The 13796-nt window shown below is 41.9% G+C and overlaps 1 protein-coding gene across 1 annotated transcript in view; it reads left to right on the top strand.

Moving 5' to 3' along the window:
• Window positions 1-13796, top strand: part of ABCC4 (ATP binding cassette subfamily C member 4) — a 155266-nt gene that overhangs the window by 46675 nt on the left and 94795 nt on the right. The window contains exons 15-19 of the mRNA XM_056862133.1: window positions 1416-1631; window positions 2794-2934; window positions 6107-6144; window positions 9491-9591; window positions 13499-13645. Of these exons, the coding sequence (XP_056718111.1) occupies window positions 1416-1631; window positions 2794-2934; window positions 6107-6144; window positions 9491-9591; window positions 13499-13645 (643 nt within the window). The remainder of the gene's footprint in view (window positions 1-1415; window positions 1632-2793; window positions 2935-6106; window positions 6145-9490; window positions 9592-13498; window positions 13646-13796) is intronic.

Raw genomic sequence — 13796 nt, forward strand, 5'->3', positions numbered from 1 at the left:
AATTGGTATAAAAATTGGGTCCCAGGTTACAGTGGTGGTCTAGGGATGCCAACTGCCCGGTTATGGCGGGCAATTGCCTACCAACTAACGGGGCTGCTTGCAGCCCCTCAGTTGGTTGGCGGGCAGAAGCAGGCCAGCTGAGCGAGGGAGGTGTCCTGCACGTGGCGCAATTACAGCACTTCTGGGTTTACCACGGAAGGGCCGGCATCGCAACGGGGATGCTGTAGCTCCCCCCCCCCAACTCTATGGTTTCCATAGAGTTTTTGGAGGAATGTGCCATAATCGCATATTCAGTTAATTTACTTATCTGTTCACTCAGATCTGGGTATTTCTCTGCTTTCTATTTTGCTGCAAATGTTACTGTTGCTGTCATCACCATCTCCTTGAGTAATTTGCTAGATATTTTTGGAATATTACTTAGTAAGTTATTTAGTAGCGTATTTTTCGGATTCATCTCAAACATAAGTTTTAATATCTTTTGCATCTCATCGTGTATCTCTGTCTCACAACAAATTGAAGCCCTTTCAACAGAGTTAAAATAAGAAAACAAAAATGTTTTAACTCAGTTACAGCAAACAGGCACTCTGTCTCTCTAGCTGATTTTGTGTGTGTGAGTGAAGGAGAAGGGCTTTAATCCTGACCTCTTGTTCACAAAAATATCTTCCTACCCGTTTTTAAAAAGAGGACAACCCATACATCTCCTCTTATTCTGAACAGGTTGCTATATTGCTTTCTTTTCTTTTTTTTAAACATGTTTTATTATGTATTTTGTAAAACAAACAAAACGATAACAGACATACACAGTCACGCAGTCTTTTTTCACCCTTTTCAGGGTTCCGGTAAATAATAGCCTTTTCAAAGATTTGCATTTTATATCATTAAAAAAAAGTTAATCTGCCTTAATGTACAGTTCTGTAATCATAGCCATTATATCTGCTTTTGTTATAATTGCAGTCCTAGCTATTCCCACTACTTCCCCTACTCCACTTAAAAATTATACAATATTTATTATAACTATTCTTGATTGTATTTATCTCCCCTTCTATTTTTGCAGCACTCTCTATTTCTACTTTTTATTACATATGGGTCAATTATCTAATCGTTTCAACTTGAGCCACTGAGGGTATATATGTTACTGTACAACTAAATACTATTCTGGGTTGCTATATTGCTTTCTGACTGTTACCTTAAATGGTAAAGAAGTGCTCTGTATGTGTAGGTATGAAAAGTAAGATAATTTATTGCATCTCCCAAAATATTGCGTTCCCTGTATTGTGTTCTGTTTGGTTTTGACAGAGAGCACTGTTAGATTGGACAGAAGGCCAGCAATTGCAATACATCTGATTTGCTTTTGCAGCTAGGTTTCATGCTGAAAATGGCCACTTTAGTAAGATTATTGCATATTTCATTTCTAGGGCAAGGAGGTAGGGAAGGGGACGTATTCAGACTTCCTGAAATCTGGAATAGATTTTGCTTCGCTTTTGAAAAAACCTGAAGATGATGAACTGCAACCAGTTCCCGGAACCCCCAGTCATAGGTTATCCAGAATCCGTACGTTTTCACAATCATCTGTGTGGTCAATGGAATCTTCTGTGCAGTCACAGAAAGAAGGGGGTGCAGAACCGCTCTCGGTGAGTACATCAGATATATAATTTATTTAAATGTATTTTTACTGTGAATTTTGAGTGTCAAAAGATCAGAAAGGACAAGCTGGGCACCTGGTAGACTTATGGGGTTGGAATATCCTATGTGCCTTCCCACACTTGCTGCCACCTTCTCTGTCTTTGTTGCCTTTTGCCACCACCCAGCCTTGTTTTCCTTCCCCATCTCTCCCCATCTCTCCACAGCCTTTTCTCCAGTATGCTCCCCTTCCCACGTTGTCTTTTCTCCCAGCTGCTGCTGTAGCTTTCCCCGAACCTTCTGTCCTGTCAGGTGTCCCTTATTTATTAGCATCCCCACAGTGCTGACTGGTGACTTCATGAAATTTCATGAGATCTCAGTCAGCATTCTCTGTTGTTGTTTTTTACTCATATTTTTCTGCAAACCTCAGATTTCCCCCAAGCCTGTAAGAAAAATCCTCCCATCTGTACATAGCCTCAATATGTGGATTTTTTGGTCCGCGTTCTGTGGCCCTATTCAGAATTAGATAGATTTGAGTACATCCATTATTAGTGTTATTGTGCAATAATTCTTCTAGAAGCTATTTTATATTGTTAAAGTATTGCTAGGGGTTGCAAACTGAAATTGCTAGATCATTTAGGACAAGGTGAATTTTAATAAAGAATGCAAAAGGAAGTATTAATAATAGTTTTTCCTTCACATCATGTGTAAAAGCCTGTGCTCGTTAAAATGTAAGCTGTTAACACTTTCTACGGTATTTCAAAAAGCTATTTGTGTTAAGCTCTTATAATATGAAATAATAGATTTGTTAAAATGGTTAATGAGCTGAAATGTTTTGGTTGACAGTCCCAATATCAGTATGTCAGAACCTTGTTTTATAAGTGTATCTGAATGTATTAAATCATTTTGGTTTGGGAGAAGTTAGTTGCTAATTTATTTCTGACTGCCCACAAAAATGAAAATTGAGATATGCATTTCAAAGTCATTTATAATGTTTCTAGTAAGAATTTAATAGACTGTGCTTCATTCTCTTGTTCTTCATACCAGTTTCTTAGATGTGCCTTTTAAGAAATACTAGTTTTAGAGATGTTCTATAGAAATACAGTAAATGTTTTTGCAGGATCTCTGTTACAATTTATTGCTGACTTTCTTATTCCATTCTTTGCTCTTCAGATGGAACCTGTGCTAACCATGTTGCCAGAAGAGAACCGTTCAGAAGGAAAAATCAGCTTGAATATTTATAAGAAATATTTTGCTGCTGGGGCAAACTACTTTGTAATTTTAATACTTTTATTTCTCAGTGTTTTGGCACAGGTAAGTTATTTGGCATCATGAATAAAAGCATTATCGAGGTATGCTTTGACAGGATGTCAACACATCTGACTTTTTTTTTTTTGCAAAACAATTTTCAAATGTGTTAAGTTTCCCCCCCTCCTTTGGATTAAAAGGTGTAGATGGCAAACTGGCTGGAGGCTTGTTTGGTCCTGTTAACTTTATTGGGAGTCAATTCAACCACATTCAAGTAAACATGGTTTAATGTAAGCCATCTTGTATTGACTTCAGTTTTCTTGGATTAAAGGTAAAGGTAGTCCCCTGTGCAAGCACCGGGTCATTCCTGACCCATGTGGTGATGTCACATCCCGACGTTTACTAGGCAGACTGTGTTTACGGGGTGGTTTGGCATTGCCTTCCCCAGTCATCTACACTTTACCCCCAGCAAGCTGGGTACTCATTTTACCGACCTTGGAAGGATGGAAGGCTGAGTCAACCTTGAGCCGGCTACCTGAACCCGACTTCCATCGGGATCGAACTCAGGTTGTGAGCAGAGTTTTTGACTGCAGTACTGCAGCTTTACCACTCTGCACCACGGGGCTCCTTTCTTGGATTACATCTCATGTAATCCCTTGTAAAATGCTCTCTGCCTCTACTCCACCTCAAAAGTTAGACTTCAACGTAGAATTTTCTCTGTTAGAACCCTGAATGTGTGGGATATTAGTGATGGGGCCAGAAGGGTAGACTTATGGGAGAGTGGAGCATACCTACTTATCAGACTGTCCCACGTCTGGCCACAGTGTTTGCACAGGGGCAGCTCCAGACTTTTCAGTGGCCTTCGGGGCTTTCCATAGGTCAGCAAAAGAGGCAACCCTACAGGTTATACACTTCATACCGGGAGGTAGGCGCAGGCCCAATGCAAGTATTTCATGGAAAGACAAGATGCTTGTCTGCAGGTTTGCCCTGCAGTGAGGTGAGTGGGCACAATTCCTCTTCTCACATCATCTGTAGGAGGAGCTACATCTTACAGCCTCGTCTAAGCTACCGAAATATTTGTTGACCTGCCTTTCCATCTCTAGTGGTGCTTAGCCACCTGTATCTAGAACGAAACTGCTTTTTGAAGCTTTCCTGGCTGTTATTTTGGTGGCGAATCTTATGGGGCGCTTTCACGCATACTGAATAAATCCACTTTCAGTGCACTTTAACAATCGGTTCTTGTAGGTTATCCGGGCTTTGTGACCATGGTCTATGTATTTTCTTTCCTGACGTTTCGCCAGCAGCTGTGGCAGGCATCTTCAGAGGAGTAACACTGAAGGACAGTGTCTCTCAGTCACAGCTGCTGGTGAAACATCAGGAAAGAACATACCAAGACCATGGTCATACAGCCCGGATAACCTACAAGAACTGATGAACTCTGACCATGAAAGCCTTTGACACTTTAACAATCGTTTGCAAGTGGATTTTGCCTTTTCACACAGTAAAATCCATCTGCAAAGTGTATTGAAAGTGCTTTATTTGGGATGTGTGAAAGCACCCAATGGTGTTGGAATGGATTGCAAGCAACTGGGCAGGTTAGAAGACTGGTTTTGGGAATGTGCATATTATTTCCAAATGAATGAAAAAGGAAGCAGTGTTCCGGCCCATTATGTTTCTAGTTGTTTTGAAACTAAAATGGTGGGACTCCAAACAAATGAATCCAGTTTGTTTTCATTTCTATTGATGTCAGTGGAAAACATCACTTTGTTAGGCTGCATATTCTTTATGTATGGGATCCTCTTTGTCAAAACAAAAGAAGGGATCCCAGTTTCTAAAGGCAATTTAAAAATAGAATTTGTCCATCCCCTCCAAAATTGGGTTGCTAGAGCATGTAGAAAATTATTTATCCAATTACTGTGGCATTTGGGGAGGCATCTGCACCCCTAAGGGGATTCTTGTGTAAACAGGAAGCTTTCAATCATTCATCAAAGTAAAGCTGATCTCTTATGGCTGGTATGAGGGAGGAGGAGAAGGAATCAGGAGATGTGGGGAGATACGATACTGACATATAGGAAGCATTAAATCCGTCATCGAAAGAGATCTTTCATTCCAGGGACTTGTTTTGATTTTTAATTGCTCACGAGAACGGAAATGCTTTCTCCTGCCTTCCTGAATCTTGCCAGGAAAGATTCCTCCAGTGAGGTGTTCAATCCCTGAAAATCTCATCCAGACTGGATGGGAAACAATTTTGGGGAGGGGGGAGCTAGAAATGTTTCCTATTAACATTGAAATCAGAAATAAGGCAACAACCAGATGAAACAAAAATGTGTGAAAATTTTTGAAGCTGAAATGGAAGCAGTGCCACCAGTGTAGCATTCAATTCTCAGGAGAATGTAAGTAAGCCTCCTCCAGATACTTGAAGTCAGTACAGAATAGTGGGCCTTTTAAAAAAAATGATACTTTCCCAGAAGACATAAAGAATACTTGAGAAAATCTAGTTTCAGATGATAGCCGTAATGGTCTGCAGTAGAACATATCTGTCTCTGTCTATCTGTCTATATAATGGGGTACAGATAGAAGAAAAAGGGAAGAAAGGGGAAGTAAAAAAAGGTTTATCCATATCTGTGTCCGAGCTTCAATATAATACATACACATTTCTTCATCAATTGAGCTAAGACTACAGGTTACTAATACTGATTACTGATGTAGCAATCTTCATATTTACACACTAAAAAAACAAAGTTTGGAGCATGTGAGTAATGATCATATAATGGCTGCTTCAATATAATACGTGCACATTTCTTCATCAATTAAGCTGAGATTACAGGTTTCTGATGCTAATTTACTGATTTAACAATCTTCATATTTACACAACTAAAGAACAAAAGGTTTGGGGCATTTAAATAATGATTGTATGATGGCTGCCATGGAATGTTAAAGTCATCTGTTGAATTCATTTTCATCAAATGTGTTGATTTGGACATCAAAGTAGTGTCTGGGGTGGTACTGGATTCCCAGGAAGTTGCATATAAAATTCTGGCAGCAGTGGTCGCATATAAGGCCTATAAGCTTTTGAGAGTCTGGCAAAGGGAGCGTTGACTCTCGAAAGCTTATAACCGGAAAATCTTGTCGTCTCTAAGGCAGTACTGGACTCGGATCCAGATGAGAAAATCTAGTTGTCTTGTACTTTTCCCCAGCCTTTTTCTCTGATATATTTATTTAAATTTCTTTCATCAAGGTTGCCTATGTGCTTCAGGATTGGTGGCTATCTTACTGGTAGGTTATTTCTCTCCCCTCCCCAAAAATCTTTTTATTCAATAAATGTAAAAAAGGGATTTTTAAGTGTAGAGTTGAAAAGTTGTTATGGTTGAGATGGGAAATAGGAAGGGGCCTTTGAGATGACTGAATGGTTATTAAAGGGGTTGAAGGTGACATTTTGTTGGGCTGAAAAATGGCATTTCCCCAATAAACAAGCCACAGTTTTATGTAACAGCATTAAAATGGACCACCAAAAGCAGCATTATTTTTAAAAGGCACTGGGGCCAGAACCCAATTGGAAATATGGATGAAGGATGCATTTATTTCTTGGGTAGTATTTGTAGCATCATCCAGGCAAGCTACCTGTGTAAAGAAATCACCCCAGTGTGGCAATCTAGGAAGCCACAAACAGGACGACTGCAGCAGCACCATCCTGCCTGTGTTCCACTGCCCCCAAAATAATAGGCATGCTCCTCTGATACTAGAGAGAATAGGTATGCAGCATGACTAGTATCCATTCTAACTAACAGCCATGAATACCCCTATCCTCCATGAATATGTCCACTCCCCTCTTAAAGCCCTCCAAGCTGGCAGCCATCACCACATCGTGGGGCAGGGAGTTCCACAATTTAACTATGCGTTGTGTGAAAAAATACTTCCTTTTATCTGTTTTGAATCTCTCACCCTCCAGCTTCAGCAGATGACCTCGCGTTCTAGTATTAAGGGAGAGGGAGAAATACTTCTCCCTGTCCACTCTCTCCAAACCATGCATAATTTTATAGACCTCTATCATGTCTCCCCTCAGCCGCCTTCTTTCCAAGCTAAACAGCCCTAAGCGTCTTAACCACTCCCCATAGGACAGTTGCTGTAGCCCCCTAATCATTTTGGTTGCTCTTTTCTGCACCTTCTCAAGCTCTGTAATATCGTATTTTAGGTGTGGTGACCAGAACTGTACACAGTATTACAAGTGTGGTCTCACCATAGATTTGTACAAGGGCAGTATGATATCAGCAGTTTTATTCTCTGTTCCTCGTCTAATTATGGCCAGCATGGAATTTGCCTTTTTTACAGCAGCCGCACACTGGGTTGACATCTTCATTGAGCTATCCCCTACCACCCCAAGATCCCTTTCTTGGTCTGTTGCTGCCAGCACAGATCCCATCAGTGTATATGTGAAGTTGGGATTTTTTGTCCCAATATGCATCACTTTACACTTATTCACATTGAATCTCATTTGCCATTTTAATGCCCATTCTTCCAGTATGCAGAGATCCTTCTGGAGCTCTTCACAGTCCGATTTTGTTTTAACCACCCTAAATAATTTGGTGTCATCTGCAAACTTGGCTACTTCACTGTTTAGCCCCAACTCCAGGTCATTGATGAACAGGTTGAAAAGCTCCGGTCCCAACACAGATCCCTGAGGTAGGTGGGGCTGAGAGAGTTCTGAGGGAACTGTGACTAGCCCAAGGTGCCCCAGCTGGCTTCATGTGTAGTAGTGGGGAAACCAACCTGGTTCACCAGATTAGAGTCCTCCACTCTTGTGGAGGAGTGGGAAATCAAGCCCAGTTCTCCAGATTAGAGTCCACCACTCTTAACCACACCACGCTGCCTCTCATGAGGTAAAAAAGCACTGCTGTGCTATGGGAAGAAGTTGGTTTTTATACCCTGCCTTTCTCTCCCTTTAAGGATTCTCAAAGTGTCTTACAATCTCCTTCCCTTCCTCTCCCCACAACAGACACCTTGTGGGCTAGGTGGGGCTAAGAGAGTTTGGACAGGACTGTGACTAGCCCGGGGTCACCCAGCAGGCTTCATGTGGAGGAGTGGGGAAACCAACCCGGCTCTCCACCGCTCTTAACCACTACACCACTACACATATAGCGAGTGAGTGATTTGCACACACACATATGGTCAATACTTTTGCTGTACCAATTGCCTCAAAACAGGAGCTGAGAGCGTGGTAGGGTGTTACTAGTTGGTGTTACTGCCATTGGGCAGTCACCTGAGGTAAGTCTGGAAGTAAATTGTGAGCTGGGTTTTATTCTCCATAAGAGAAGGAAGAGGTTTTCCAGAAAGCAGTCTAGGGCAGAGCCAGGACTATCCAGAACATACCAAAGGCAGGGATTATCAAGTGAAAGTTATCTGGAATATATAACTTGGGGACGGAAGTGTAAATTTACAGTAGATCTATTTGCAGTAGAGTTACACGGATCCACTGTTTATATGAACATGCAGATTGAAACATACAGGATACCATAGGTACAAGATAATTCAATGAGATTCTGGGTACAATCTCTATATCCTGAGAGCCAGCATGGTGTAGTGGTTAAGAGTGGTGGTTTGGAGTGGTGGGCTCTGATCTGATGAACCGGGTTTGATTCCCCAGTCCTACACATGAGCGGCGGAGGCTAATCTGGTGAACTGGATTTGTCCCCCCACTTATAGACATGAAGCCAGCTGGGTGACCTTGGGCAAGTCACAGCTCTCAGGGCTCTCTCAGCCTCACCTACCTCACTGGGTGTCTGTTGTGGAGAGGGCAGGGAAGGTGATTGTAAGCTGGTTTGATTCTCCCTTAAGTGGTAGAGAAAGTCGGCTTATAAAAACCAACTCTTCTTCTTCTGATGTGCTCTTCAGATTGAATGAAAAATAAGGACCATGTCTGTATGATCATACAGTAGAAGAAAACAATAACCTCTTGATAGGCAAAAACAACAGAAATAATAATACGAAACTGAAGAGAAGGTACATCTTTGTAGTGATCTTACATGTGTAAAGGTGGAGAATAATAATTAAAGCATGAAATTGTCAATACCTGTCATTTCCTCTGATTAAAATTGAAATCTGAGCATGAAATTCACCTCCAAACAGTGGAATTTCACATTGTTTAGTGGGCTGACACAGCCTAAGGCAGAATCTGGTAGTTGCTATAAAACCCTTCTATGGCTGTAATTATAAGAATTGCTTTTTTTTTTTGTTTCTTCATTTGAGAAACAACCTAAAAATTTGTGATTTTGATGGTTGTTTGGCTGGTCTTGAACTGTTGGAATTGTGGGGTATGAATGATTCTTGGTCCCTTCCATTCTTATAGTTTGTGACTTTAAATGGCCTTCCATACTTAAATGATTTGGGGATCATCATACAGTAAGGATCACTGGCTATTAAAAGGAGAAAAGACATATTCAGAGGAATGATAGAGCCTCCATGTTAAGAGCTGTTACCCCAAGAATGCCAGGGTTTTTTTTGGGGGGGGGGCAAACAGAGGGTTGGACTGGGTGCTGTTAAGAAATAGGTACAGGTTTAAATGGTTCAGAGCAGCTCTTGTGCAGACCTGTTAAAAAAATTTCCCCCCTTCATCCAATTTATATAGGGCAAATCAACAAGAAAAGTTGAACATTACTACAGAGGGCAACATTCGAATGAATGAGACGAGAACCCTTGATCTCAACTGTTATTTAGGAATATATGCAGGTAAAAACATTTTCATAATTGTTTCAAGGCTTGCAAGGCCTCGCTAAGTAAATAGTCATGATGGGTGAATTCCTCTGGTTACTCTCTTCTCCCTCCCTGCCCCCCCATCACAAATATGCCCCCTTCCCAAGCAGTAAACCTAACCTTTGCAAAGGCAGCAGGTAGGGTTGCCAACCTCCAGGTACTAAGCAATCAAAAATCAACACCTCTGCACCATTACCTAAGGTTAGAAAATTAGTACAGAAACAGGCTGATAACAATGTGTAATGACAATAGTATATTGAATGTAACAATGTGCTACCAAGCCAATTGCTTATATACAACAAAGTATTTCTCAGTCCTGGGTATATAACAACGTGCTAACAAACCAGTTGCATATATATAACAAAGCATTTCACAGTCCTGGTACAGTAACAATCAATCCGAGGTCGATGTCTTCAAATGAAGAAGGGTAGAAAGGGATACGATAGTTTCAATTCTTCCTCAGTCCCATTTATATATTGGTGTCAAAATGTACTCATTTCAATGTAAGCTTCTGTAGCTTCCAAAAAATTTTCTTAGACTTTTAAGCACCACCCTTTTAGGGATAAAGTTCAACCATGTGTATTTTTTAGCTTATCCCAACATCAGGATATCCATTGAAACAAGGTTGCACAGGCAGATTTACAGTTTCCACGTTCCCAAATGGGATACAAGTTGTAGCCGTCCCAAGCAGTAAGCCTAACCTTTGCAAAGGCAGCAGGTAGGGTTGCCAACCTCCAGGTACTAGCTGGAGTTCTCCTGCTATTACAACTAATCTCCAGGCGATAGAGATCAGTTCACCTGGAGAAAATGGCCACTGTGGCAATCGGACTCTATGGCATTGAAGTCCCTCCCCAAACCCCGCCCTCCTCAGGCTCCACCCCCAAAACCTCCCTCCAGTGTCAAAGAGTGATCTGGCAACCCTAGCAGCAGGAGTAACCACTGGGCGAGGGGAGTACTTAGTAGCGTTCTAGATTGCATTGGGAGGCTAAGACGATTTCAAGTTCCCATGATATCTGGCAGAGAAAGATTGAAAGGGAGAGGGGAAGCATCCTGTGTTTAGTGAATCTTCTGTACTGGTGGTTCCCATTTGCTCCTCCAGCCTTTCACAAAGGTCTGGAAGTGTTTGCGGGGGGAGGACGACAGGGAGGCCTAGGCAAGGCAGGACCCAAGCCCCAATTTGTAAAGGTGTTGAGGCTTCCTGCATTATGAGCCTCCCCGCCCCCTGCCCATTTTGAACTTTATTAAATAGCGATAGGCTGGAAGGTTTTCTTTCCCTACAGTGATTTAGAATCACCTTTTAAAGATTAGCAAGACTCCGGCTTGTCTCCTGACTAAGTTAATTGGATGTAATGGGGGGAGAAATGGAATTTATCGTAGAAGGAAGAGGCTGAGTGAGGACGTTTTAATTTTCCCTTTTCTGGGTTTTGGAATGGCAGATCTGAAACTGAGCATTCAAAAAGCCGTTTGCTGTAAACGCGTGGCTATTGTCTTTCTAAAATGGAGTGTTTTAGCTAAATCTCCCGTCGTTTTATGGATGGGCAGGAGGATTAGAAACTGATCCTCATTTTTGCCGTGCTTCGTTTCAGTTTTGTTAATGTAAATAGACCAGCCCTTAAAAAGGCAACATAGACATATTTTGTTCTCAAGAGCTATCAAATTAACCAATTACAAGCGTAAAAGCTGAGAGAGATGCAGAGTATACAAAGCTTAGCACTTGTCTCAAGAGCTATTTTAATGGATTAGAAGAGTGGATGGGAAAAATGGGAAGTATGAAAAATGGGGTGGTGTAGACATAGCCTGGGTTCACATGACACAAGAAACTCCGCTTATGCCGAGGTGTGTGTGAACACACTTCTCATGTGGACCTTGTTTAAAGATTCCTGATTTTAAGCAAACTCCAGTTCCCTGTGATGTACAAAGGCAGGTGCTCAGGTAAACTTGAGTTTTATTTCCTGGAAGCTAGGATGGAAACCAAGATCAAGTTAATTCATGCCATCATATTCCCTGTTACTATGTATGGGTGTGAAAGCTGGACAATGAAGAGAGCTGACAGGAAGAAAGTTGATTCCTTTGAAATGTGGTGTTGGAGGAGAGTGTTACGGATACTGTGGACCGCCCCCAAAAAACAAATCAGTGGGTTATACATGAAATCAAGCCTGAACTAACCTTAGAAGCTAAAATGACTAAACTGGGGCTGTCGTACTTTAGTCACATTATGAGAAGGCAGGAGTCACTGGAAAAGACAATCATGCTAGGAAAAGTTGAAGGCAGCAGGAAAAGAGGAAGACCCAACATGAGATGGATTGACTCTATAAAGGAAGCCGCGTCCCTCAGTTTGCAAGACCTGAGCAAGGCTGTCAAAGATAGGATGTTTTGGAGGACACTGATTCATAAGGTCGCCATGAGTCAGAAGCGACTTGACGTCACTTAACACACACCACAGAGGATTCTGAATCACAATTTAAATCCAGAAAAAGAATCCCAGTTCCTGGAGAGTAAGCCAACACCACTTCTCAAGGCCACTGCATTTGTATGTCATGGGGAACTGGACAATCAGTAGTGGTCTTTCAGCGAAGTTTGTCCACCATTTGTGGACCATTTCTCATTTAGAAATCTCTGATAAGCTTAAACAGAATCTATGTTTTGTCCATGGTTTGAAATCCTGGCTCTAGATGATTTGTGCTTCTCCCATTTTGGGAAAAAAATGCCATAATTATGTGATCTTGCAAAAGTTTCATCACTCATTGGTGATCTTAACTTTATAGTAAAGTGGACAGCTTGTACTGATCACAAAAGGAGGAAAACCAAGGCATGGGTTTCTGCATATTCAGGGGACCCTCTGGGTATGCAGAAACCATATTTGTTTGTAATTTTTAAAAAAAACATGCTCACACACACAACATGGCATGTTCTTTGTCCTTGGAATGGTGAGGGCTGTTGAGAATAACTTAAGCGGGACGAGAAGCAAAGGGGGAGGGAGAAATGGGCCTACACAATTCCCCGAGAGCTGGTTGAATCCTGGAGGAGGGTGGGATTTAGGGAAAATTTTGAAGTTGTTCATCCTGCTGCCATTCCCACCTCCCCGTGTTTCTCAGCTATTAGAAGTAGAGTTGGTTTTTATATGCCGACTTTCTCTACCTCTTAAGGAAGAATCAAACCGGCTTACAATCGCCTTCCCTTCCTCCCCACAACAGACACCCTGTGAGGTCGGTGGGGCTGAGAGAGCTCTAAGAGAGCTGTGACTAGTCCAAGGTCACCCAGCTGGCTTCGAGTGTAGGGGTGGAGAGACCAACCCGGTTCACCAGATTAGCATCCGCCACTCATGTGGAGGAGTGGGGAATCAAACCCGGTTCTCCAGATTGGAGTCCACCGCTCCCAACCACTGCCCTTAACCACTATACCACGCTGGCTCTCCATTAGCCATCTTGTTTGGTTTAATAATGTGGTTCATGAAAAGGACTTGGCTGTGAAGCCAGTAAAAGAGGTCCACGTACAGGCAACGTTGTTTCTTTGCATATTTTGGAGACTTCCTAGGTATGTTGAAAAATGCTAGTTTGTGTGTATATATATGAGTCCTCATATGTACCGAGGGAGGGCCTGTGTCTGTATCGGTCCGCATACGCGTTTGTGTATGTGTGAGTGTAGGCCCTCAGGATTGTGAGAGTCAGTTAATGAAGACAAACCTAGATGGGAGATTGGCCTAGCAAAGACCTCAAGAGCTTGTAGTAAACAGGAAGGGAAGGTTTGTGTCAGGAGAGGAATGTCCCTAGTCCCATCTTCTCTCCCTTTCCTCCCTCAGCTTGTACATGATTGAATCCAGAACTCATTTGACACTCATCTGAAATTCCTGCTTAAGATTACATTTCCCTCTCTTTATACTCAGGTTTGACTGTGGCCACCATACTGTTCAGCGTATTGAGGTGTCTACTCATGTTTCACGTTTTGGTTAATGCCGCTCAGACATTGCACAACAAAATGTTCGTGTCCATTTTGAAAGCTCCGGTGCTGTTTTTTGACAGAAACCCTATTGGTAAGTTGGAGTCGTTCATATATAACAGGTACGAATGTGGCTCATTTACATTATACGATAAAAGTATAATGACTTTCTCTTCTTACAGCTTCTTAGCTGATCGAAAGAAATCTTCCTTTAGATGGTGTGTGAGGGGGCCTGGTTAATATAA

This window comes from Euleptes europaea, chromosome 16 (genome assembly GCF_029931775.1).
Source record: "Euleptes europaea isolate rEulEur1 chromosome 16, rEulEur1.hap1, whole genome shotgun sequence".
NCBI lineage: Eukaryota > Metazoa > Chordata > Lepidosauria > Squamata > Sphaerodactylidae > Euleptes > Euleptes europaea.